Here is a 24,619-nt window from a genome sequence, read left to right as displayed (position 1 = left end):
TTGTAGATTTTTGAATGGACTAAAATTTATTTATCTTTGAATGTAATACTATGGTTACAAGAGTTGCTTTCATGCTTGTCAACGACCTCCTGGAGGTGCAGGGATGAATGGCCTTGGAAAAGCAAACTGGGAAGTACAGTTTACCACTTTGCATAGTACGCACAACTATGCTCTTGTCAAATTATATGATTCAAAAAAAATTGAACACTTGCCGGAATGGTGTTATCAAGTTCCAACTACACCACAGCGGTATCACTCATTAGCCTTCTGGAACGGAGATGACAGAATCTTTGCTCATTGCATAAAAATGGAAGCTGGTAGAGAAATCAAGTATGATACATGATATTAATATACAAAGGCTATAGCTTCCCACTGACTAATCTTGCAATCACCTGTAACAATAATTTGAAATATATTCAGAATACTGATAAACTATATGCCACAAATAATGGAAAATGAACTCATGAATTCTACCTTTATCTTAAACTGGATAAGATTTGAAGCATTGTATTCTGTAGAAAATCTTGGATGGGAAGCAAACTGCCTTTTTCAACATCCACTATCAAGAGTCTGGATAGAAGTTAAGTCGGTCAAAACAGATTCCCTGCTTGAAGACCTCGTCTTCTTTAAAACTTCATAACAAGGAGAGAAAAATTCATGGTCAAGAGCTTGATCTGCATCGATCCTTTGCCTAGGATTTACACACAAGCACTTATCAACAAGGTCATAGAGCGATTTTGGAATACTATCAAGGAACTCGGGCCTTTTAGTATTGTTCTTGCACCACTCTTCTATTGAAACATACCCAGACTCAGTTTTATAGAGATCCTGCAATCATTGCAACACTTCAGGAAGAACTTGCATGGAAATCCAGTAACTTTTAACCAAAATAGCAATAGCATTTTTTACTAATTCGTATCACATAGATTTATACCGCAGGCAAAGAGCTCTCCCTATCATGTAGCTTAGCTATCTCCCAAATCTCTTCCTTGCCCCGAATTTTTGAAATGTCTCTGATGGCTCTGCAATTTAGGAAGTCATAGATTTACTAAAAGAAGTCACAGGGAAGAAATAGGAATCAAAAAGGCAATAGCACTGTATATCCGATTGATATGGAAACCATGCTTGAACAAACAATACAAAATACTACATACTGATCAGGGCTGCCTGCTTGGAATGGAATTTTCCCAGCCATAAAATAGAGCAAGGTTACACCAGCTGACCACATATCAAGCTTGCAACCCTGGTGTAAAGATCTCAATAAAACCTGGCAATAAACTAATCAATGGTGAGCTACAAAATTTCTTTAAGCAGAGCATGTGCAGATTCTAGAACAGGGAGGCTTCCAAAAAGAAATGAAATTCAATTGACCAACTGTGTCATTACCTCAGGAGCTCGATAACCCCTTGTCCCAACACATGGTCCATCTCTTTTAAACTTCTGATTGTCTGAAATGAAACGAGGTACCAGTTAAAATTATAAACTTCAATCAAATATTATACCAATGAAAATATTCGTAACTTGCAATTTTTCCTTCTCCACACAATAATTCAATATTGATGCAAATACCAATTTGCATTTAAATCATATAGCAGTAAATGACCTTTATTCCTTTGAATATCGTTGAAGCCATATGTGCCTGTAGCGGGTTTTGGCTGAAATGGCATAGGAGACACATGGATAATCCCACCATTATCTCTTTTAAATCTATCCTGGGGTGCAGCTACACGTTTTCGCTGAGAAAGAGGAATCATGGGTGTTTGCTGTTCTGGGCTGTGCTGTGCTAGGTGTATCAAGTTGAGCAGTTCCTTCCTACCTTGGCTGGGTAAGGGCTCCCTTCTATTGCCTCCGGAAGGTGTGCGTGCACTTGTTATGTCTTTTGATGCTGACTAAATTAGCACATGGTAGAAACCAAGAGATTAATACACAAATGGGAGAACCTTAGAATTATGCATACAGACAATCAAACCTAACAGTCTACTTTTTAACATAACTTATCAGTGCATATGCAATAAAAGCAAAGATACCTTACACAAATGCAGACCAGAAACTTTTACAGCTGCTCTCTCATTAATCCTGACATTGTGGTTTGCATTCATTCTATCTGGAGAAAGATTAGTTTGTGTTCTGTGATTATTGGAATCATGCTGTTTTGTCTCGGTTGTCTGTACTTTCCTTTTTAAATTGAAAGCATTGCCAGATGGCTTGACATGAACCTGCTTTGTTTGTTTTGCTTGATTAGATGTATCTGCAGCTGCAATTAAGGCTTTGTGTCGGACGTTAGCAATATCTCTCCTGCCGCTATAGAAAGGCGGCTTGTGAGCAGCAGCTGCTGCAATACTTCTCTTATCAATCTGGGGCATCTTAAGTTTAGCTGAACATAAACAACAATGTATGTAATAATATCAGTCTTTTCTCAATATATATATTTGTATTCAAATTTCAAACTAATTAAAATTTTAATAGATTTAATCAGACACAATCAGATATGGTCATTGTACATATGGTCATGGGACAAAATCTTACATCTTCCAGCATTTGGATCGTACTGATCCTGCATAAAAAGTGAAGCACAGAAAGCATTAGAATATATTTACAGTATTAAAAGCTTCGTATGTTATTCTCATTGCAAGTTTGTCAGCTTAAGACAGTTGGAAATCAACCATGGTTATGTAGGGGGCGATAACAAGCATGCCAAACACAACCCATAACCAGTGCACACATTCTCCCTTTGTTTTGTATTGTGCAGTTTTTATTGTAACTATACATATTTTTGATACACAAACATATCTTATAACCAACAATATCTTTGTAACAGGATATTCTGCATCTGCATCCTTTGCAATCTAATCTCCCACAATGGGACAATCATATAAAATTGTAACAAAACTTACTCTTAACATCCACCTCAATAAATGCATAGTTTTTTTTATAATGCTGTATCACTGCCACACAGCATGAATTAGATTTGAACGTTTTTTCCAGGAAGGCAACAGCTGTAGTTATTTAGTCTGCAAAAAATATCACAAAATTTGGGACGCCTAAATCTTAACAAAGCAGGTAAAACATATCCAAGATGATCTAGAGAAGATGGCATAACCAAAGAGAATGTAGGAATATGACTATTACTTATGCCTTTCTCAATCAGATCAATTGATAGCATTGTGGAGGTTCCATTCTTAATTGAAGGCCTCTTCTCGTGCTAAACACTTGAGCTGTTAAGAAAAACAGTAAAAGATGGAGGAGCCATCAAAGAAAACATAGAAACGTAATTAAACTAATGAAGAAAGGTCTTTCAAAAACAATGATAGTGGTACAGCTAAAAACAGATAAAATAGGGCATAGGTCTAAAAAGAGCATCAAATTCATTAAGAAAACTAAAGATAGTCAACACCTTTCCTTCAAGGGGTTTGCAATCCAGGAAGAAAGCATCCTGCTTCTATAAAAGTACCAGTCAAGCTCTTATTTTTTTATGTGATCAGTAAACTTCTCAAATTGGTGAGAGTATTAAGAGCAATGTAACACCAGTGCTGGGGTACGTTGGGCAACGAGTGTTGTGACAGGGCAAAAATGGGCCTCATTTTTGGGACGGCAGAGGAACGGCCAGTAGAGGATGGGAACGGGAGGGGTGTCGTATAGTATACATATAAAACTTGAAATGTTTGTTATGAAATGACGTTTCAGTAGAACATACAAAATTAGAATACTTGAACATAGAAAAATTGCAACATCAACTAGAACCATTGAACATTCAACATAGTAACATTCAAAAATCAAAATTCAAATAGAAATTTAAGTACCCGTCCCAGCAGCAACATGAATGCAGAATGGCGGAGGTCAGGGTACTTGGGTACACAAGTACTTGGTGTGGGCACGTCTTGGAGACAGGTACTTCAGGGTTTGGGAGGGAGGTGCAAGCCCCCATGTTACACTTGATTAAGAGAGATCAATGTTGATGAAAATCAGGAAATACTATGCTAAATATAAAAACACTAAACCACAAATTCAAAGATTTTACCCTGGAAACACCAAGAAGAGAAAACCAGCTTGCTTATGCTAATTTCTTATCTCCCATTACTATGCTAAAAATAAAAGTACTAAACCACAAATTCAAAGATTTTACCCCGGAAACACCAAGAAGAGAAAACCAGCTTGCTTATGCTAATTTCTTGTCTCCCTTGATATCAAAAAATTATTGTATCCAATAACTAGTCCGGATATTGGATACAGTAATACTTGTTCCTTAACTATTCTGTCAAGCATCTACAAAATATGAACTGCTGAAACATTCCTTTCTTCCTTGGCACAATATATGACACAGTGCAAGGCAGGAGAATCCCCAAAGGAAATGTCCAAACCCCTAGCAAGCAACCTCAAAGCAGAAATACAATAGCAAAGCAACAAGAACGCAAGATCTGATACCAAATCACAACTCTTTATTTACAACTGTTTGCATGCAATATGCCCGATTGTAAAGCCTTCCGGGTTAGGGCCAAATACAAACAGCAATTACAAAATCAGTTCTACAAGATCCAGCAAGATCCACTTACAAACTCGATTCCAACTAGTCCAAATCCACAACTAGATAAGAACACCAAGAAGATCCACACTTGTACCCTCAAGTCCACCAAGCAATCTTCTGGTTCCGAAGTTGCAGCCCTAGCTCTTCAAAGTTCGCATCTATACTCCATCCCCTTCTCCAAGCTGGAATGAACAACCACCGCCTAAAGACTCCACAAAACCTCTTACTTATACCCAACTAAGCCACAAGTCAGCCCAACTCATTACAAACTAAATTAAATCCCTTACATTAAATATAGATTGAGCCACAAGTCAGCTACAACATTAAATTAAGCACCCATGCATAAATTAAATGCCAAAAGTCGGCTTCACAGACAACTTGGCACGAACAGAACCAAGACGAATACTAGCACTCAACACATACAAGAACACTCGACATCCACTAGAAAACTCGGCACCAACAGGTTCACTCGGCACATGAAGGAACACTCTGTCAACATAAGATTGCTACAGTAACTTGGCATCCTCTAGGAGCTACAGTAACTTGGCATCCACTAAGAGCTACAGTAACTCGGCATCCATTAGAGCTACAATAACTCAACATCCACTAGAGCTATAGTAACTCGGTTTGGCATCCATTAGAGCTACAGTAACTCGACATCCACTAGAGCTACAATAACTCAGCATGCACTAGAGCTACAGTAACTCGACATGCACTAGAGCTACAATAACTCGCAATACACTAAACAGCTCGACGGCAATAGAGAATTGGAAACCACTAGCACTCTGGCTCCAATATGCAGGATTGCAAGCAAGCCTAGGACGCTCCTGCATCAATATATTGACTCTAATACCAAAAACATGTAATCTAAATTGCTGAGTCATTCTTCTTGTGCCTTGGAAAATTCCTCCTTGTGTTGGAAGTGGAAAAGTCAGCTCTTCCTTTCGTATTATGATTGTCATGTGCAAGTCTGTCCCCATACAAATTTGTTGATGCAGGTGTAGCTGCATCATGCTTGAGGCAGATTTGTCCTGCCTATTTCTGTCAGTCTCTGTCACTGTTATTTTACAGGCATTGACTCACAACTCACAGCTCACACTCACATGATGTTTTCAGGCCTTAGAGCAACTTTTGGTTCCACAAGGATTAATGAGAGACTAAATGCAGGAAAACTTCTCCCACTTTATCTCTGGATTACCATTTTGCTTGATTCAATTTTTGGCCTTTAAGTCTCACTTTCCAAGTATTCCTGAAATTTTTTCCTATTCCCCACTTGTCTTTTCCTGCAAATCTGCATCCTTCAAGAATATGTTTGTTTTGTTCCATCTATACCCAAATCATTCAAGAAGAGTGGGTCTTGTCCATCATCTTCTTCATCCAACAAAGAAGAGTTACAAAAATGCAAATACTCACAATTTAATGATAATGTGTCTTCATGAAAGTGGTGGATTAATACTGAAAGCATTTTCACCCATGGCCTCAAAATAACATAAGGTTCATATCTGAGGAGATTCATGGGAAGAATTTGAAAGACCTATATGTTCAAGGGGTTCTAAAAAGTGGAGAAAGCTCATATCCCAAAGCTATACATAATTACTATTGACTTGGAAAGTGGCGACCTAAATAGTTTACATACCACAACATAATGCCTAGTTTTCTATATTTGACCATCAGATGAACTTGTTGTAAGAATGTCATCCATTTATTTGCTTCTAGAAGTTTGTCATCCATTTATTTGCTTCTAGAAGTTTACTTTGTGTGTGCAGACATAGTAGGGATTTCCAATCAATATGCACATTACTTTGTCCATTGATTAAGAAATGCATCCATTTCTTAGTAGCCTGAACTAGTGCATATAATTCTCTATCATAAAATAGATATCCCCCAACTATTTAAAAAATTTTGAGAACAAACAAGCTTACTGTTGATGCCAGTTTTGAGACCTCTCCAACATGCAGAAAAAAATACTGAGTATCCTCTTCTCTCTTGAACAAGGAAACCTTATATGCTAAACAATATAGTAATTGTGTGATCAAAAAAGATATCCCCAAGGTTTACACTACAAACTAGAAACTTTGCGTCGGATGTAACTCAATGAATGTTATATGGTTTGCCAGTAGCCATGGGAGGACTTACACTATTCATTTAATGGGGCATCAACTTTTTAAATGCAAATAATTTGGCAATTTGAGCTCTTCATCTATTTCTAATAAGATAGTGCAAAAAGGATTGGATTTACGAAGCTAAACTAATTCTCTCTAACCTTGCAAATTCAAGATACTATTGATGATGAAGTGAAAGTAAACCAATCCTTGTTTCACCAACTTAGACAACTATGCAATGGAAGATGCAATTTTCTAAGAGTGTGTGGATGATTTCAAATTGCTAACATTTATTCAGATACCCAATTTTGGCACAATCCAAATAAACATTGCCAATTGAAGTTAGTACTTGCAATGAGTTCAGCTGAACCTTGCACTATTACTTGCAATCCACAAGTACCAAAAGGTATGAACATTAAATTTCACTATGAATCACCAACAACAATATCTTTCATCTTCTAATCAACTACTTATAACTTCTACTCAACGTAAACAAATCCTATCTAAAGTGAAAAGTAGGAACCATGTAACACTCCAAAATAACACAAGTAGTTCACATTGAAATCACATTGAAACAACAATGAATCTGTGATTACTTTGGCAGAATTTAAACCAAAAAAATTCCAAAATCTCCCTTTACAAATGATTTTAGCAAGCCTTTGATGGCAGTGGGTCAGCGTTCCTCACTAGATTTGCAACATTGTTTGAAATAAAGGAGGGGTGAAAATTTATTCAAGCTAAAAGAGAAACAAGAACAAATAGAGAAAGGTCATTAGACAGCCCTATCAAGATCAACCAAGTGATCAAGTTGATGGGACAAGTCCATCGAAAGTTTAGTCTTATCAACAATGTTCCAATTACACATATGGTCAGAAGCCCACTTTGCTAAACAATCAGCAACACTATTCCATTCCCTGGGAATATGAGCAAAAGTAACAGACTCCAAAGAAGTACACAAATTATGAATCTGGTCTGCAATCAAAGCTAACTTCCAACTAACAACTTCAAAATGTTGCTGATTCAAAAACCATATCACCACATGTGAGTCAAATTCACAAATAAACCTTCTCCAACCAAGGTCACAAGCATTCTTCACTGCATACAAAATAGTTATGGCCTCCATCAAGTTGTTAGTGTGATGACCTTTATAAACAGAAAACACAAATTGGACATCCCTCTTACTATCTCTACAAACACCACCAATGCTAGCAAGGCCTGGATTTCTCTTGGAAGACCCATCCGTGTTGATTTTAAGAATACCCTGCGAAGGGGCACTCCACTTCCTCACACTATTTATCTTTTGCAAGGGATGTCTACAAATCTTTCTTAGCAATTTTCCATGTGAGGGGGGGCTATTCAGACGATTATTGAAAATATCCTCCCCTGGTTCCATGGCCTCAGAAGTGTCAAATTTTGCAAAAACAGTTTGCTCCAAAGAATGGAGAATTTTCCACCACAAGTGAGGAACCTCTAAAAACTCATCCTTAAAGATACGACGGTTCCTTTCCAACCAGATATGCCAAATAATAAAGGAGGGTCCAAGAGTCCAAGCAATTTGAAGAAATGAAGTCTTGATAGGAGCCTTACCCCAATGAACGAACAATTCCGCCAATGAGGAAACATGCCAACAGGATTGGTTCCACACATTCCACCAAGAGTGCCAAATATGTCTAGTGAAAGAGCATTGGAAAAAGAGATGAAAGATATTTTCTTCACTAGTCCGACATAGAACACACATTGAGGATCCCTGGAAGCCATGCTTGCATACATTATCCCACACAAGACATCAACTATGGACCACCAACCACATAAAAAAATTACATTTGGGACAAGAAAACTTGTACCAAACTTGCTTCCACCAAGGCATCTAAATGTCCCCCAACATCTGCCGAAGAAGCTCAACATATCCTGTACATCGAAAATTTTCCAGATAAATCTTCACTATCCCAAGCAAGAACATCATTACCCACCAAAGTAGTACACTCACGGGACTGCAAAATCTGAAACAACTCCTTCCTATCCTCCTCAGATCCTCTTGAAGGCCATTCAGAAGGGTGTTTCCAACGAAAGGAAGGAACCAAACCTCTAACACACCCTATCTTATAAAAATCAACTATGTCCCAACTAGCAGCACTAAAATTTTGATAGAGGGCATATAGCTGAGGATGAGTGGTAAGAATAGGAGGGTACCCATCCCAAGAGTAAAGCCAAAATAAAGCTTGTGATTCCGAATGCAAATCCAAATGAGACCATCTTTAACCAACTGAGCTCCAAACTTTAGCGTATTCCAAATCATGGATCCTCTCCCTTCCAAAGGAAAGCGGTGAACTTCAACCACATCAATATCTAGAAAATACTTATGGGTGAGAATACGAGCCCAAAGTTGATGTTGGGTAGTACACCAACACCAATGAAGTTTTGCAATGAGAACCTATCCATTTAAAATAGCTGATCGTAAGCCAAGGCCACCCTCCTTCTGAGGTCTACACATTGTTTCCCATTTAACCAAATGCCATTTAGAAGTTGAAAGGTTCCCAATCCGAAGGAATTCACGAGACAAAGCATCAAATTCCTGAAGAAAATACATAGGAGCAGCCTGAGCAAAACACCTATAAATAGGAAGGGCTTGAATAATCGATATTAAGAGTCAGGCGAGCAGTAGTTGATCGCCATCAATGAATCCAATGATTAACCTTTTGCCGTAGTTTACCATGCAAAACTTGCCAGGAAGATCTATGATGTCTACCAATAGTAAGAGGAATACCCAAATAAACAAAGGGAAGAGACCCAATCTGAAACCTCAAAATAGCAGCAATACGCCTCTAAATAGCCTGGGTAGTATTGAAGAAAAAAAATGGAGGATTTGTTCTCATTAACTTTCTGTCCCAAAGCTACAAAATACAAGAAAAAAATGGAGGATTTGTTCTCATTAAGTTTTTGTCCCAAAGCTGCAAAATACACATCCAAAGCATGCCTAGAAGAACTGGCTTTCTAAAGACGAGCCTGTCCCATAAATAAAGTATCATCCACAAATTGAAGATGTGAAATAGGAGGCAAGCCAACTAGATTTGCAACATTGTTTAACAGCCCCATGTGTCTTCTATAAGTCTAGAGATTGCATCGGGCATTAACAAGTTGCCTTTTGGTGAAACAGCAACCTTAGCAAATAATAAGTAGTATCAAAGCTTGGTCATAGGTTTGAATCCTTATAGGTTTTGGCAAGTAACGCTGGGAAGGGGATTGTTAGCAGTAGATTAGTGTCCCTTGTTAAATTTGCGACATGGTTTAACAACCTCTTATGTCTTCTAAAAGTCTAGTGGTTGTATTGAGCATTAACAAATCAATCTTTTGGTACAACAACAACCCTTGTGGTTAACAAACTTATATAGAGACCTCAAGTACAATGGGTGGCTTGGATTGATTCAAGATTAACAACACACATTATTTCAAATTAAACCTAATTAGGGTTTGCCCTATATATCACTTACAAGCATTAAATTCTGACCAATGAAAAACTTACATTTCATCGAATACATATCTTCTTAAGGATTGACCTATGAGAAATTAAATAGGCGTAAAGCATTAAATGCACTCCACATGCTTGTTATAATACTTGATAATTTGATATTAAACAATGGAGACAAAGTTTCCTTAAATAGAAAATACAAGACAAATTTTCTAAATGAAACAATTGTTAACTCAATACGAAAATAGAAACTAACTTAAAACTAAACTCTCTAAAAATGATTATAGAAATATTATATTATTATTTAAATACCCTACCTTAATGGTCATCATACTACTAACCTACAAAAGACAATCTACAAGTCTTTTTGTCATGGATGCATTGAAGGTTGCCTCCTCATGAAAACACTGTAACATGAGTCTGCTTCTAAGACCCTCCTTGAATCTACAAAATTTCTAGAGATGAACAAGATAATCAAAACCGTCCAACCTAATGTTGGGAAGCAAATGTATCACTTTGTAGCCAAAGATGTTGATATGAAACTAAAACCATGATTTTGAACAAAAGTTTGGCAAACCTTTGTGCAAACCATTGCCCTACCAACTCTAGGTATGACCCAAAATAGCTAGGAGAAACCACAATTTTTGTGGAAAAAACAACAATACCCTCCAATGAATTTTTTCTGAAAAAAAAAAAAAGCCTAAGATCAGCGATATCAATCATGATTTTAAAAAAACAAAAAATGTTTTTTGAAGATTAAATTGAATAAACCAAACATGATTTTCTAGAAGAAAATTTATCAAAACCCAAAATAATTTGTTCAAGACAAAATTCGATTAAAAGAAAACTAACATATTAGCAAGTAGCTATTACAAAATCAGAGGTAAGGATCAGCAAATTTTAGGCAAAAGAAATGTATGGAACCCACAATAATTTCTATCAAAACAAAATATTATAAAATCCTCCCAAAAGTTAAGATAACATTTATAAAAACTTGACCAGATATTTTTAGGGGAACAATTATTAAAACCCAACACTATTGTTTAAACAAAAAATTTATAACCTGCCAACCATTTTTATATAGACAGAAATTAGAAAACCCATCACCATGACTTTTTGTGAAAAAAAGTCAAAAAACCTACCAACATGAATTTTTGAAGGAAAAAATCAAAAAACTCACCACTACGAAACCATTACAATAATTTTTTGTGGAAAAAAAATCAAAAACCCACTTTTTAGGACATAATGGTGCAAAAACCTCGCAATTTCAAAAACCAGGCCACAGTTGCAGCAAACAAAACAACCCATCACAAAATCCTTACACAATGAAACATCAAAGTTTGCACAGTAATACCCCAAAAAATGGCCAAACTTCATTACACGGTAAACCAAGAAAACACTTCATGCATAAAACAACACATGCAAGACACATAATCTTATGGCCTACCATGGGAGAGTTAGACCTAGACCTACACTAATACCATGTTATAAAACTTGATAGTTTGATGTTAAACAATGGAGGCAAAGTCTCCTTAAATACAAAAAAAAAAAAGACAATGTTTATAAACAAAACAATTATTAACTAAATACAAAAAAAGAAACTAACAAATAAAACTAGACACGCTAAAGATGACCATTAGAAACATTACATTATTATTTTAATAATGTCCACTTGGGATTATATGATTAGTTGGACTTTGACATGTCAAGTTGGAATCTTCTAATTGGTGGAGATGAGCAGGTGGCACTCTAACATACTTATCTTGTAATCTTTGCTTCGTCCTCCAAAGCTTGGAAATTTTCTCAGGTAATCTTGAATTTGTACTTGTCTTGATACCCTGGGCTTGATCACTCTTTTGACCTGAACTTCTTTATCTCCATCGTCCCTCATTTGGGCTTAAATGTGATATTGTTACTTGCATTGTTCATTCACCAATATCTTCAATGCAATCGCTTTGTCCTTGAACTTTGTTTGCGTCTTGACATTCCTTATTCCATGAGATGCATAGATTTATACCAATCGTCACCCTCCATTGATATTTCTAAAAAAATAAGATATACAACACTGATCATCACATCAATGGTACCTTCTTCACATTGCTTTGACATTGCCATGATTTTTGCCTCAATCCCTACTTGTTCCTTTTCAATCTTGGGGGTTAGGAAAGTACCTATCAAGTTTATTAGCATTTGCATAATGTCCTCTTACTATTAATATATGCTTAAATTGTGGGAACTTAGTCTTGCACAATGTGTCATATTTTATTAGGAAAAGTTTGTAAGTGCACTACATTCCTTGATTATTTTATCCATCATATTTAAGACAATAATCCTAACTACCAAGACCAATAAGTAAAAAACACACATAAAAGATAGCTCCATTTGTTCTTTCATATAAGCATATTGTGCTCTTATTGTTAATATGTATTTACACTGGGGGAATACATATGGTGTCAAAACTCCTTAGCATAAGAATCTAACTTTGTTATTTGTTTCTTAAACAATTCTAAAGCACAACGATTGCTATTAAAAATACACTAGAAAAGAAAAAGAGTATACTAATTGTGTAAATCAATAAAATTTCATATGCATGAGAAAAAGTAGGCTTAAGAAGACATTGATAAAGAAAACCTTACCAATGCTAAGTTGAAATCAATGAGATACCCTCTATTTGATTTCCTAGAAAAAAGGAAGTTTCCAGGCTTAACATCTCTATGTATTATTCCCTATCAAAGACGACAAAAGATTCAAATAAATATAAATTTTTGGAGTGGCAGTGAATAAAATCACCAATCAGGAGAAAATGTTATCAATTGTAGAATTTGTAACTCACAAAATTATATTGCAATTACCTGCTTATGCAATGCTTGTAGTGCTTTGAACATACAGTAACCATACCAACGAAGCTGTGATACATTTAGTTCTTTCCTCAAAACCTGTCAACACAACCATTATAGCATTCTAGTGTCTGTTCAATTAGAATACATATGTATAAAGCAGTTCAATAGAGAAAACAATGTTACCTCTGGTTTGTCATGTTCAACATGTTGAAGAATAAGACAGTCACAATCATTCTCATTGAAAGCACCTTCATATTTTATGATGAAGTTTTTTCCACTGAAACCAGCCCATTTCTCAAAATCAATTACCATGATTAGGATGTCTTTCTACAGTTTCAATTCAAAATTTAAAAATAAATTTACAAAAGCTAATGTTAAATTAAGGAGTAATTTGCATCTTAACCTTACCCAAATCTTTCTAACATCTTTATCTCATTAGTCACATAATTGCTGGAAGTTTTTTCAAGAGGACCTGCATCAGAAAATTACATAAATAAAATTTTATACATGTTCCAAAGATTTTAAACTTAGAATGGCACATTTCATTTACTCAGAAAAGAAAACAGAAACTATTCCCATACATTTTATCGCAAATAACTTATCATCTTGCTTCCTTCGAGCCTTGTACACAGTTCCATATCCACCTGTATGCATTCAATTCATTGCAATTATACATCCAATGATCTCAGTCCCTGTTAATCATTCGATAATTATAAAAACTTGTTTAAAGTGCAACTTGCCAGATAAGAAAATTCACTTACCTGAGCCTTCCTCTTCCTCGACAATAAATGACTCAAACTGAGGAATTCGCTTTAACCCCACATTATTCTGCAAAACATTTTGAAAACCAAAGCATCCATACCATTAGGAAAAAAATTATATAATGCATATATTCCACAAGCAAACTCTATGAGATGCATGCAGTAGAAGGTGATATTCTACTAAACAATGTTTTGTTTTGTTGTTACTTGTATAAAACCAATACAAAACAAATTCACAAAGTACAAATTACCAAATTAGAAGCTGGAACTGCAGAATCCATTTCTTCATTAGCATTAGCCTTTCCACATTTTTTTATTTTCTGTTTTGCATTACCCATTTTCTCATAATTAGCACAAGTTTGTTCTCTTTTGCGTACTTTATTAATCTGAAAATCACTAGCCTTCTCAGATGGCAATTCGGACTTTGATTTGGACTTCAAGATATGAGCACCTTTCTTTTCACATTTTCCATCACTACCCTTGAAAATGCCATCAATTACTGAACCTTCTGGAGAAATATGTGTAATAGAACAATTTATGATTTTGTCATTTGTAGGAACCCCCTTTTGGGGGATCTGATCAATCTCTGTACAGGGGATGCATGCCTGTAATGACACCACAGCGTCTCCCACAATATGGACGTCTTTATGTTTCATTCCTTCATCTTCTAGCTTCAAATTTTGAATCCCGTCATGCTTTATGCCAGCTTGTACTTGTGATACAATAGAACATGTTTTAAAATCCATCTTACAAGCATCGGAATGAAAAGCATCGTTATCCATACAATCTGAATGGGTTTCAGACAGCTCTACTGTTCGTCTTTTATTTCTCTGGAAATGTTCATTCTTACCATCACAGTTCTCATCTATACTTCCACAAGACTGTATGGGCTTCACTGGAGATTTACAGTTTTCTGAATGGATAATTGCATCAGCTAAATTGATGTCTACTGCTCCTGTCTCGGCACCACCTTCCATTCTGACAAGTTCCAAAGGAAATGAACTTCCCTATTTATAATCATCCAAAGTAACAACATTTTCAGTCATTTATTTACACAAGAAGATGATGATTACACTGAAGGAAAAGAAATCGTGTATCATGGCAAAACTTTCAAGAACAATACAGCTCTGTAAGCTGATAGTTCTCTGTAAGACACAAAACAAAATATAGATTTTTAAGGAAAATTTGCCTTCTGTCTATTTATCCTATCATTAGAGAATGAAGGGGATAAGATTTGGTCAATAAATCTACATAACTCGCACATTCGTCTCAAACCAAAATGGGCCAAAGTCTACGTCAAATTCTTATTTGAAAATACAACTACTCATAGTACATGAAACTGAAATAAGACAAGCAGATTCAATAGTAACAATGGAGTAGTACCAGAATCAGGAAGGAACATAGTTATAAAGTTGAGTTTTCTAAGTCTTGAGGAGGATGTAATAATCAGCAAAGAAATGGAGCAAAAACAAGCCATGAAAGGCAAAAGAACTCTCTAAATTCTTCTGCAGAGTCAAAGTGTTCTTTGCTTAGTTATTAATCTGCAAATAAAGTTTTTCTCTATGTTACCAAATTCTTCCCTGGCAAGTTCGAAGTCCGGTCCCATTCTTGCAAAAGTCTGGTCCTTATCATATTCTTGCAAAAGTCTGCCCAAATTCTGTTAGATGAACCCAATACAAATTTTGTTGTTTTTATGCCAAATTTCCAAATCTGCAGCAGAATCCAGACTGAATTTTGCCAAAAAATGTACTTTCTATACTGTTAAAGCTTTTTTTGGTCTTTCTTGGAACATCCAACCCTCAAACACTAAAATAGACTACCAAAAAGCCAAAAAGCAAGAACATATGCCATTTGGACTAAACCATTAATATGTATATGGTGGTGTATTTTGCTATGTTGCTTTGCCACTAGCATAGTGGTGTATGAACTTTTTCTGCTGTATACACACACACGCACATGCATGCATCTATCTGTCATATGTTTTTGTACGGACAAGCCCAAAAAAGAAAATTGAACCCACCCCAAAAAAATCTTGAACAAATCTCGAACCCATGTCGAAACCACCAACTTAGGCTTTTCTCTATGATTATAATCTTTGAGCTGGAGGCTGATAAAGTCTACTAATGAAGGTTTTCTTTAACAAGTAAACTCTCGCATTGGTGATTCTGTTGATAAAATAAACAGTATGTGTAATTTGAAGAAAATGATATTCTCTGTATTTTTAACTTTTGGCTCCAAAGCTGATCAAGTCAGTGTTCAGGATACTTTCTTAGACAGTCTATAACAACCATCTTGAAGTCACAATCCATCCGACCCTTCTCATTTTCCCCTATTTTTCAATTGGCTTCCAAAATTGCATGCATGTGAACAATTACATTGAATTTAGTTACAATAACCCCAACCACCTGATGAGTTGGTAAATTTGTCATATACATTATTTCTTCTAATAAAAAAAAGCCTTAACAAGCTCACTATATAATAATGCATTGTCCCTTCCAAATGACCTCTCACATCACTGTGTATTGATCACATCTGGCTCAAAAAATGATGGAGTCAGTTCTCCCTACACATTTGATGTCTAACCGTGGTGACTACAATGATAACCAAAACAATGTGTCTGTGTGTGTGCACCTTTATGAGTATCAAGTAAATAGCTTTCTCCTAAAGTTTAATTCCAAGCACAAAATAACAAAATGGAGTACACAATATATACTTTAATATCTATATCATATGAGCATGTGTAAGAGTCTCCTCATTTTGCAGTTAGCTTTCAAGGTTATAAGCATGCAATCGGTTAAACAGAATTTAGTTACAATTACCAAACCACTTGATTAATTGATTACGTTTTCATATACAATATTTTTCCCTGCTAAAAAACCATGCTTACCAAGTTCATGATATAATGTGTTGTCCCTTCCAAACAGCATCTCACATCACTATGCTATAATTAATCATATCATATATGCATGTTACTTATTCTGCTACATCTCATAACAGAAAATCCAGACATATTCCAAGTAGAATTTCATATCATACCATATCCCTCACTCTATCAAGTAGCAGTTCCTGAGACATTATCTCCCCCATAGTGAGTACTTCCTACTCAAGCCATGTACAAGATTTCAAATTATATGAGGTACCTGACAATCACATTAGTAAATACTCGACTTTTTGCCAAGATTATAAGGTTGCTCAATGTATTACCAATTTACCAGCTTTCTCAATCTCCTTCCATTGCCCCTGACCTAAACATTTGTTGAACAATTTCTTATCATACCATATCCCTCACTCCACCAAGCAGCAGTTCTCAAGACAACTTCTCCCACTTAGCGAGTACTTCCTACTCAAGTCATGTGCAAGATTTCATAATTGTATGGTGTACCTGACAATCACATAACTAAATACTCTATTGTTTTAGTCAAGATTGTATCACTCACTCCACCAAGCAGCAGTTCTCAAGACAAATCCTCCCACTTAGTGAGTACTTCCTACTCAAGTCATGTGCAAGATTTCATAATTGTATGGTGTACCTGACAATCACATAACTAAATACTCTATTGTTTTAGTCAAGGTTGCTTGATGCATTACCAGCTTTCTCAACCTCCTTGCACATGTGACTGTTGTCATTGCCAGTGTCCAGTACATTTCTTGGACATGAACACTTAAACAAATCAATATTTGATAATTTGTAATTGTTCAAGCTTCTACAGAAGCAAGTGCTGTGGTATCACTAGTCTGCAATGCATACTCCACAAGCTTCAACACAGTTATAATAGTTCTTCAAGTCTGAAAAATTAATTCAACATGACAATCCACAACCAAATTCACATATTTGTTCAACCAACCAAAATGATAAAATGTTAAATATTAGTGTGTTATTAAGCCATCCTACTTCACTGTTAAACATAAAGTCAAATTACACTAACTTCTAAGATCAGGTATCGTAACACACCCTGTCCTTGATTACGAATGAATGCCCCCTCTCACCATCCTGGTCACTTCTCTGCACCACTGATGTAACTATTTTCTTTTCATGTTTGCAGATGTCGTTATTCTATTCCTTGAGTTGTGTTTGGTGTTCTTAATTGCTATAGCTGGACTACATCTTCTACAATGCTATCAAAAACTTCATCTCTGAGTAAAAAATGAAATTTTGGTGGTTTTGTGGTTTCAATTCAAACATGAACTTCTAAGAGAATTGAATTCACTATTATCAATTTTCACTTTGTTGGAATATGTTTGAGAGAAAGCCAGAAAGCTAAATATTTTACTGTAAATCATCAAGGATCCTGCAATATTTCTTAAAAACATGTTCATCTATGAAATTGGCCAAGTGTAATGCCTCTTCTGAAATTTCCATCTCTAATAAATTAAAAATCTAGCCTCCTTACAAAATGAGACGCAAAATGAAAACGTAATGATTTTACAAGAATGGTTAATTAGTCACCATATGAGAATGTACAAAGTAATAGAAGCAACAAGGTGGATCTCTCATTTTCATGTATAACGAAGACTGAAATTCATGACAACTTACTTATAACCTCCAAAACGTATTCTAAGAAAAATATATCAAGTATTCAAATTCTTTATGCATTTTCGTGCTAATAGTTGAATACACAATATAATATCATAGTAGTGAATGAAATGAAATGAAAGAGTTTTAATGACGTCCATGAGACTCTAATGGACCAAAAGAAGACCCATTAAACAAGTTGTCCCTTTTGCTATGGATCGACATTAGCAAGATGACCACCTTGTGAAGTCTTGGCCCCTCAAAAAGTTCTTTTATGTTGTTCACCCTTAAAGTGTCCTTGTATTGGTTGCAGATATCCTCATATGTGTTACAACCTTTGACATAATGTCATTCCATTTCCCCCACCCCCTCGTTGCAAAACCTACAAATTCTTTCCTCCCACCCTTCTTTAGGGACCTTTCATCTACCAATTTCAAATATCATATGGTGCAATCAAGACCTCAATTAAGCGATTAAATTTGTTGCCTTTCCTTTGATATCAGCTCTTATGTATTCTTTATCGCCATGTTTGCATGTGGGGTTAAATTCTTTGACATAATAAGTTTTTTTCCTCCCTATCTAATTCGTCCACTTGGCAGTCTTGATTTTTTCTAATGACAATTTTTTATCTCTAAGTTGGTTTTTAAGCACTCTAGGTAGTCAATGTTCCATTTGTTGAACAATTTGTTATTTTGTTTCTTTCCACGTTTTATTTCGACGGTCTAGCTCCTCGTTAACCATCATCCTAGACCACCAATGTATATCCATCTTACCACTTTTTTTAAATAGCTTAACAAACAAATAGTTGTTGAGGCCTCTACCGAGAGCATGTCTGTCTCCACCAAAAGAATCTCGTAGAGAACTGTTGACTTGACTTTGAGGTTAGTGGTAATGAAATGTTTTTGTACTCTTTCTATTTATCACCATTTATGATTTGATACACTGCTCCCCCATACCTCACTTCCATAAAGAATAATCAGAATCACCAATCCAAAGAGGATTTTCCTAGTCTTCCAATCCCACAACTCCGTTTACCTACACCTGTTCTGAAGAAGGTAAGAGGTCTTCCAACCCCCATGTATTATTTTTAATCATGTCTCCCAACCTAGCTAATAATGGAGATTGATCCCCAAATACTTGTATTCTTCCACAATTTCTAATGCGTTGTCCTTAAATATGAAAGTAAGTTGCTGCTTTCTTTTCTTCAAGGAAAAGACCATGATCCTAGTCTTTAGAGGTGTTGACTTCCATCCCTACCTCCGTGCAAAAGGTCTCTAAATTATTCAAATGTTCCCTCAACCCATGGGCAGTTTTAGTAATGAGGATAAGGTCATCAGCATATAGAAGTAGTCTAATCACATAATTAGCTAGCCAGATTCCTTCTCCATTGGCTTTCTTTAGCCACTCCTCGAACTTATCAATATAAAGACCAAACAAGGTAGGGGACACTGAACATCCCTATTTGACCCCCACGTTGCTCCCAAAGCATTTTGACATGGCCTCTTTAGTTCTGATTTTTGTTTTAGCCTATTAATAACGCTTATGAACAAAAGCCTTGTACCCTATTGGAACTTCCAATTCTTCCATTCTATTCCATAATTTATCCCTAGGGACGATATCAAAAGCTTTCTTAAAGTCAACAAAACAGCAAAAAGCCTCCTCTCCTTGTTTCTCCTACACTATCCCAATGAGATATCTTAGAGTAATGCAATGATGGAGTGTTTTGGTTTGAAACCCGCCTACCCTTTTGCTCTTTTTTCCTCTTTTTTTTCTACCCAACTGCTGATTCTACGTTCTAACATACTCCCGTAAAGCTTACCCAAAAGAGGATTCACCATGATGGTATAGTTATTGGAAGGGTTGTTGACATCCCCGCTCTTATGAAGAGGGATAACTACAAGTGGTCCAATTAGTGGGAAAGCAGCCTTGTGTGACCTTGTTAAAAAGGCTCTTGATGTGTGGAGCCAACAAATCTGCCCCCCACCTTAGAAAATTTCCTTGCAGCCCATCAATATCTTGAGTTTTGCTGCTCACTAACCTCCTTATCCCCAAGTTAACACCTTCAACGGAAAATAATTCAATCAAGCTGCCAGTTATAGGAGGGGAAGCCTCACCTTCCAGTCTCTCATATAATAGTTTTGCATGTTCCAGCCATTGAGAATCTAGAATTTTGTTTTCAACATATTTTCTGACCTATTGTAACTCCCTCCAAAAACCCTTAGGATTATGCTTTCCTAACATGGTTAACTCCTTCCTTCGGTTGATCACATATTCATCTTTTTTAGATTTAATCAACTGTTTGTATTTAGTCATAAGCTTGTGACTAAAAATATTGTATGGCTAGATTAATCCCAAAACAGACTAATTAAAGTAAAAACCATTTTGTTAAATATTGAGAGAACCGTGTTGGAACGCATCTTGGGATGATCAAATTGAAAATCACTTTATGATCTCACTACAATAGCACCTTAACAAACTTGATATTTGTAGAGGTCTTAACTATGTTGTAGGAACTTAAAATTGATTACTTATTCTTTTGAAATCTTAGATTTTTCAAAAGGAATTAAATGATGTCGTTAAAGGAAATTTTGTTTGATATTGCAAGAGCAATACCTTGGCAAGACCATAAAACTGCATAAAGACTCCAAATTAAGTGTTGCTTCTTCAAATATATGTGATTTTTCAAGAGCGGCATAATGATAAAAGTATCATCAAGATCCTGATGCAATCTGATATTATGTAATTGGTATCATGTCGTTCACCTTACGGTCTAATAAGAACAATAACTTGCTAGGCTCAAATAATGGGCCAACTTACAAGACATAACATGGTCAACAGAATGATAATGGAGTATCATCATGTATCGCTAATAGAAATACCACATTGAATGCCTAAGTATGAGAATATCAATATATCTCATGCCAAAAGTTAGGTCATGTCTTATCCATCAACTGAACCTTCACAAGGGCCATGTTGTGAACACTTCCAAAAGTTGAATTGCAGACTGCATGTCATACATCACGCGTTTATGTTTTTAACACACAACCAGATGCCAAATTTGACATGCGTCTCATTTCATTCATCTTTAATTGTATATCTTGGGAAGTTCTATTTCAACCTTCAAAAACCTGTAATTGTTGGAGGGTGATTCATTTCATACTTAGTCATTTTCTCAAAGCATATCGAGGACAGCTTTAGGAATTGTGAAGAAGCTGTCAAAATGAGGGAAGCTTGCATGGACATAAGCACAGCTCACAGAAAAGATTGCCAAACAGTCCAAAACTCTAGATCTGTGTTTATTTGTCTTATCAATTTGAAAGTGACTGTACAAGAATGGCATGTTTAGACATTTTTTGCCAAATTCTTGGCGTATTGGATTGTTTGAAATTAAAAAAATATGAAAAATCTCATGCTTATCTGTTTCCATGTATCGATGTTTTGATTCCACACACACATCTTAGATAGTGTAGAATGCTGGCATAAGAACAAGAGTCATGGCTCAAATCAAAGAAGTTGTGATAATAGTATATTGAAAAATGTATTATTCTAAGCTTTAGAATCCATGTATTAGATAGAAAAAAAGTTAGGTACTGTCCTGCATTGGAAGTAAAATAATCTGAAAATAGCAGTGAGTGCATTGAAATCAAAGAAGGAAAGCACAAATAAACAATTCTGGATCGGTGAAACTCATGTTGCAAACTATGAAGTATATAAGTAAAGGAAATTGAAGAAATCCATTGGATTTGTGACTAACTCAAGCTCACAAAGAATGTAAAGTTGTTGAACCTTATTGTCACCAGTAGGCACTTCTTTCTCAATTTCAGCAGCTACATCATCTTTAGTAACTCTATCAGCAGCTCCAGGATCTCCTTTGCATTGCGCATCCTTGTCGCCAGCTTCACGAACTAGTTTGCATTGAGCATTCCTATCGCCAGCTTCAGGAACTCCATTGCCTTGAGCCCCTCCACTGCCAACTCCAAGAACTCCTTCATCAGTAGTTCCATTACCTCCAGAATATCCATTTTGAATTCTGAGAGATTCTGCGCATTTAGTGGCTCCATGCAAAAGTGCAGTAGCTCCATTAACTTCGGGAACCCCGTCACTAACTGCAACTCCCACTAAATCACAAAATAGAGAGAAAACGCAAGGTCAATTGCCATTGAGAACTTACTAAAGTCAAAATTATGAAATGAAAATCAAACGCCCATCAAAATTTCTAACTCTTGTAAAACTGAAAAATCCCAGAACAGAAACATACCCAAATTTGTGGGAACATTCGAATCCCGACCTAATGGCGAAGGTTCTTGAGGATGCCGCCGGTTCTTTAAGGCAGAAATTGTACCTGGTTTGCAGACCCTCTTTGCTTGTCTGAAAGAACCAGTTTTTACCACCTCCTCGTGAAGCCTTTTTCTTGAACCTTTTAAAGGAAGCTCATTTACCGTTTCTTTGGTACTAGTACACGTTGAATCTAATACTGAGTTGTTACAAAAATTCTCAAAAGTATGTACTGCTAGTGGAGAGTAGGTTATGAGACCATCTACATTGCAGAAAGGTGAACTAGGGATACAACAAAGATGCAAAACTTCAGCCGGGGTTACAGAGATAAACCTGCATCTCGCTGAAATTTCTTCTGGTGTGCTTGGCCTGCCTACCCTGGCCAAAATTGTAAGAATATACCACGACTTTTCCTCTGCGGGGTCATAACTTGTATCGCTGACATTTATGCCTGTGCCAGGGACCTCTAATCTCACCTCCTGGAGTTCCATCAGTTTCAATGACTCCAAACCCTCAAAGCATTAAAGCTTGTATATATTTCGAAAAAGATGGTGCTGATGAAAGAAACTTAGGTTTCATATCTTGACATCTCATACAGGGGGGCAAAAGAGTCCTTCAATTGGAAGTCACTTACTCAAACGGAAAATAATTAAAGCTTCGTTTATTGTTCAATTTAGTTCAATATGTAAGCAAGTCATCTCTTCATTCAAACCTCTATCTCAAAAACACCCTCGTTTTGCTTTATATGTAAAAAAATTCAAGCAGGTAAAAGATCAAACCCTCAAATGTTCGGCGTCAGCTCTCCAAAGCCGAAATAGTACCTCTCACGATGTCTAGAAAAACGCTAAATTGCAATATTTGATCTGAGAAACTATTGTGTGTGATTTCTTGTCTTCCGAATTCATCATTTTAAAATCAAGATTATGTGCTTATTTACTAGAGTCCTTCCTCTCCACTGAAAATAAAGTATTGTTCAGCAATATTCTACCTGTGGTCTGATGAAAGAGAAATTTCTCCAACAGCATACTTGAAATCACCACACACTATCAAAACTCGCAGATCTGAACAGAGATCTGCTAAAATTAATGATCTATTAAAAAAAATCGTTCCTTCGGTATTTCTTCAAAGAAACAACTGATTCTAAGCTCGTTTTCACAGGGAAAAAAAATCACGCACGATTACTTGCAGACATATATGAAAAACTGTGACGGATTTGATCCTGATCCCTGATCCTAGCGTCGAATACGGGCATTAGGCGAAAATGGAGTTCAAAAATCTGGTTCGAAAATAGTACTTCCGTATTCAAAGAGAAGGTTTAAGCTCGTGGCGCCAATGCCCGATTTGGCTTAAAATGGCCAAAAGGCGGGATCGAATATGAGCCGTAAGATGAAATGGGAATGGACGGTCAGTCAACGATAACTTCAACAATTTGGAACATTTGAACTTGCGCGGAATTAGAAGTTTGAGTTTGAGAGCTTTTTGTATATTTTTTTAATTGTTTGCACACCACGACCTTTGATATGATATGATATGATAGATTTTAATGACGTCTATGAGACTAAAGTAGTCTATGGGACCCGTGCAATCACCCTCCCGAGTCAGGAGCCAAACTAGTCAGTTGCAAAGTTTTGGTTAACTTGTCTCTTCTTCTCTGAATTTTGATAATCAAATCCGCTGTTCTCTTCACTTGATCTTCCTTGAATAAATAGTTGAAGTCCTTGTTCTGCAGAATTTTTGTATAATCAAATCTGATGTCGCTATAAGCCAGGCATTCCTTGACAAAGTGTTGCTCTGTCTCAACTGTTCCCGTATGCCAGAATAAACATGTTCTGTCTGCCCACTCTTCCTTTGGAACTTGCCATCTACCAGTTTCACATCGCAACTAATGTGAACTAGTTCTAATTTGTGTGATCAACATTTTTGCTTTCCAATTAATAGGTGCCCTTATATAGGCCTTTTCATCATGACTAGAAGTGGGATTAAATTATTTAATGTAATAAGATTTTTTTCGCCCTATGTGTCTTGTCCACAGAATATTGCGAAATTTTTCATTAACAAACTTTTTTATTTCTTTAATGTTATTCGGGCAAGTTTGGATGTTGATATCCCATTTTTGCATTTGTCATTTTGTTTCATCCAT

At 36.1% G+C, this 24,619-nt stretch overlaps 1 protein-coding gene across 1 annotated transcript; it reads right to left on the bottom strand.

Moving 5' to 3' along the window:
- Nucleotides 1-23,843, bottom strand: LOC149532530 (uncharacterized). Its single transcript, XM_089804588.1, has 17 exons — nt 22,463-23,843; nt 21,991-22,322; nt 13,943-14,698; nt 13,692-13,758; nt 13,512-13,574; nt 13,339-13,402; nt 13,114-13,207; nt 12,943-13,026; nt 12,727-12,816; nt 2,527-2,554; nt 2,028-2,374; nt 1,604-1,889; nt 1,387-1,448; nt 1,155-1,267; nt 935-1,022; nt 475-828; nt 1-392 (listed from the first exon to the last, which is right to left on the bottom strand). Exons 1-16 carry the CDS (start codon nt 22,968-22,970, stop codon nt 550-552), a joined length of 3,261 nt encoding a protein of 1,086 aa, XP_089660714.1. The 5' UTR covers nt 22,971-23,843; the 3' UTR covers nt 1-392; nt 475-549.
- Between the last annotated feature and the right edge of the window lie 776 nt (nt 23,844-24,619).

This window comes from Cupressus sempervirens, chromosome 10 (genome assembly GCF_028749045.1).
Source record: "Cupressus sempervirens isolate cs-2001-9-10 chromosome 10, ASM2874904v1, whole genome shotgun sequence".
Taxonomy (NCBI): Eukaryota; Viridiplantae; Streptophyta; class Pinopsida; order Cupressales; family Cupressaceae; genus Cupressus; species Cupressus sempervirens.
This window is presented reverse-complemented; position numbering and strand designations above follow the sequence as displayed.

Coding starts and splice junctions, on each gene's coding strand:
- LOC149532530 (XM_089804588.1), bottom strand. CDS start 22,970: ATGGAACTCCAGGAGGTGAGATTAGAGGTCCCTGGCACAGGCATAAAT. Junction 22,323..22,462: donor GAATGTTCCCACAAATTTGG/GTATGTTTCTGT, acceptor TTTGTGATTTAG/TGGGAGTTGCAGTTAGTGAC. Junction 13,403..13,511: donor TAAGTTATTTGCGATAAAAT/GTATGGGAATAG, acceptor TTTCTGATGCAG/GTCCTCTTGAAAAAACTTCC.